The 2,154-nt window shown below is 44.8% G+C and overlaps 1 protein-coding gene across 1 annotated transcript; it reads right to left on the minus strand.

The window, feature by feature from the left end:
• Positions 1 to 1,228: 1,228 nt before the first annotated feature.
• LOC149355916 (uncharacterized) lies at positions 1,229 to 1,899 on the minus strand. Its single transcript, XM_089576217.1, has 4 exons — positions 1,865 to 1,899; positions 1,635 to 1,778; positions 1,479 to 1,529; positions 1,229 to 1,370 (listed from the first exon to the last, which is right to left on the minus strand). Exons 1-4 carry the CDS (start codon positions 1,897 to 1,899, stop codon positions 1,229 to 1,231), a joined length of 372 nt encoding a protein of 123 aa, XP_089432343.1.
• Between the last annotated feature and the right edge of the window lie 255 nt (positions 1,900 to 2,154).

Here is a 2,154-nt window from a genome sequence, read left to right on the forward strand (position 1 = left end):
CGTAGGCCCGCAGCCCGATTTCCGTTTTCGGTAGCATACTCGACCACAGATAATTTTAGCTTTGCGGTGTAGCTCTTGCACAACTTCGGTGGCATACTGTAGTAAGACCGAGCACTACAAGTGTAGGTAGTAGAAAACACACACCGAAGCCACCAACACAGACGTAATACGTACACGGTTGCGAAGTTGCAAAGAATGACTGAAAAAGAACGCCGGCTTGGCTTGTTTTGACAATGGCGAGAAGCGCGACTGTCGCCATCTTTTGGAATTTCACATTACTTTTGCTTGCTCCTCCAAAACGACCGCGTATTTGCGATTCTGGAAGTCGTCATCCCCGCCATTTCATGATAAAGTTCACCTAAAAAAAGTTGCGCACGGCGGTTCCCATATTGAAGTATTAACCGTGTTACTACTACATCATTGGTAGTGATATCTTTTCGGTGAAAAAAGCTTGAGCATGAACCTGAGTAATTTCTGAACTCGCAAAAAAAAAACAAAAAAATTCGCATATAAGACGCACCCTTGTAAAGGACGCACCAGCAAGATTTTTCACAAAAAACCGCATCTTATACACCGGAAAATACGGTAAGTGCATTTTGTTCTTTTGAGTTAGCGTCTGGGGTGCTGAAGTAGCGCCACTAAGCAATGATAAATTCTGAATTTCACGCGCTCTCTTCCATGGGCGATAAATAAGGCCCCGTAAACAATATCTAATTGCAAACATTTCAGCCGGCTGTTTTCGAGGTGCCCTACAACTTTCTTATCCACACTTTTTTTGCGAAGCTTAAGTAACTTTTCAGTACGAAGAAATATACTCCAGACTGGCTACACGACTCTCAAAAGGACTGAGTTTCACCAGCCTAGGACACGTTATGTTTTTTTTACATTTACCTGGAACGCCTGTATGTAGCTACTTTGGCGGCCATTGTTATTTCCTAATACTCAGCAAATGCATATGAGTCAAGTATGACTTACTTGTTCGGTTTCTGAGGGCATCCCGAAGGTTTGTTTTGCGTCCGCTGTGTCTGAGGCGCATTCGTTATGACCTCCTCAAAGGAATCATTATTAGTGCCACTAGTATCCACAGGGATACAGCTGAAAATAAAGCACCGAATCCAATAAGCGCACAGAAACGTCAGCTAAGACTATTTGCAATACCTTGTGCGACCTTCATGGTTGTCTTGATCGGAAGCCCTTTAAAAATAAGGTAGAAACAGTTATTGAGATTTCAGATGCACAGACACTTTGTACAGCGCATGCAGAGAGTTAGTAGAAAGAGTTCATTCCGAATTATAGCAACTCGACGATGACGAACATGAGCCAGAATATTGCCCGGCGTCGCACCGCAGCCAGAGGCTGGAGCATCCCCCCTGCAAGTTAATTTTATTCACCATCGTGTACGTTGCATTATTTGTACTAACTCCTTCAAATGGAATCCCAATTCCATGGGTTTTATGTAATTTAATGCGGATAATTACTCTTCTGTGTCATCGCAGCGCGGCTCTGGCAGCACCAAATTCGATTCAACCCTGAAACAAAGAAAAAAAAAGTTACACGTATCTGTATCAATGTTTCCAATAATCTACGTGCAGTCCACCTGTCGTGGAGTCCCCGCCGTCCCTTGTTTTACTTACGTGCCAAGGCACTCCTTCGCCATCAGGCTCTCCATTATTCCGAAGTACCTCCATGTGATACTGGGGACGTCGGACACCCCAGCGCCAGACTTCGTGGCAGCATCTTTAAGATTTTTTAGCCGGCGCCACCGGTCCTTTATATTCCTAATTTTTTTTGCCGCAGCGTCGCTTGAAATGATTTCATGATCACTTAGTGTGTCCGACGAAAATACACAAGAAAGTGGACTCACCTGTTATCCTCATCTCTTTCCAGATCAAATCCCATCGATTTTCTTTCATCTGGGTGTCTTTAAAATCCGCTTGTCTATTGTCACAAAGGAACCGATGTGGCCTCACGAGCTCGATCAGAAATTTGGGGTCATAACGCGGTCCCATCGCTGATGCCGTAGCCATGCAGTCGTGTTGTCGGAGGTTGGTAGCTTCCTGAAAACACTGCACGAACTACTTCGGAACTCGGTTTTTAAAAGGTGGCGTGGTTATGGTCACGTGATAGCAGCAGTGACGTCTTGCCACGTGGCAC

The sequence above is a fragment of the Amblyomma mixtum genome, chromosome 3 (assembly GCF_055824585.1).
Source record: "Amblyomma mixtum isolate Tamu chromosome 3, ASM5582458v1, whole genome shotgun sequence".
Lineage (NCBI taxonomy): Eukaryota > Metazoa > Arthropoda > Arachnida > Ixodida > Ixodidae > Amblyomma > Amblyomma mixtum.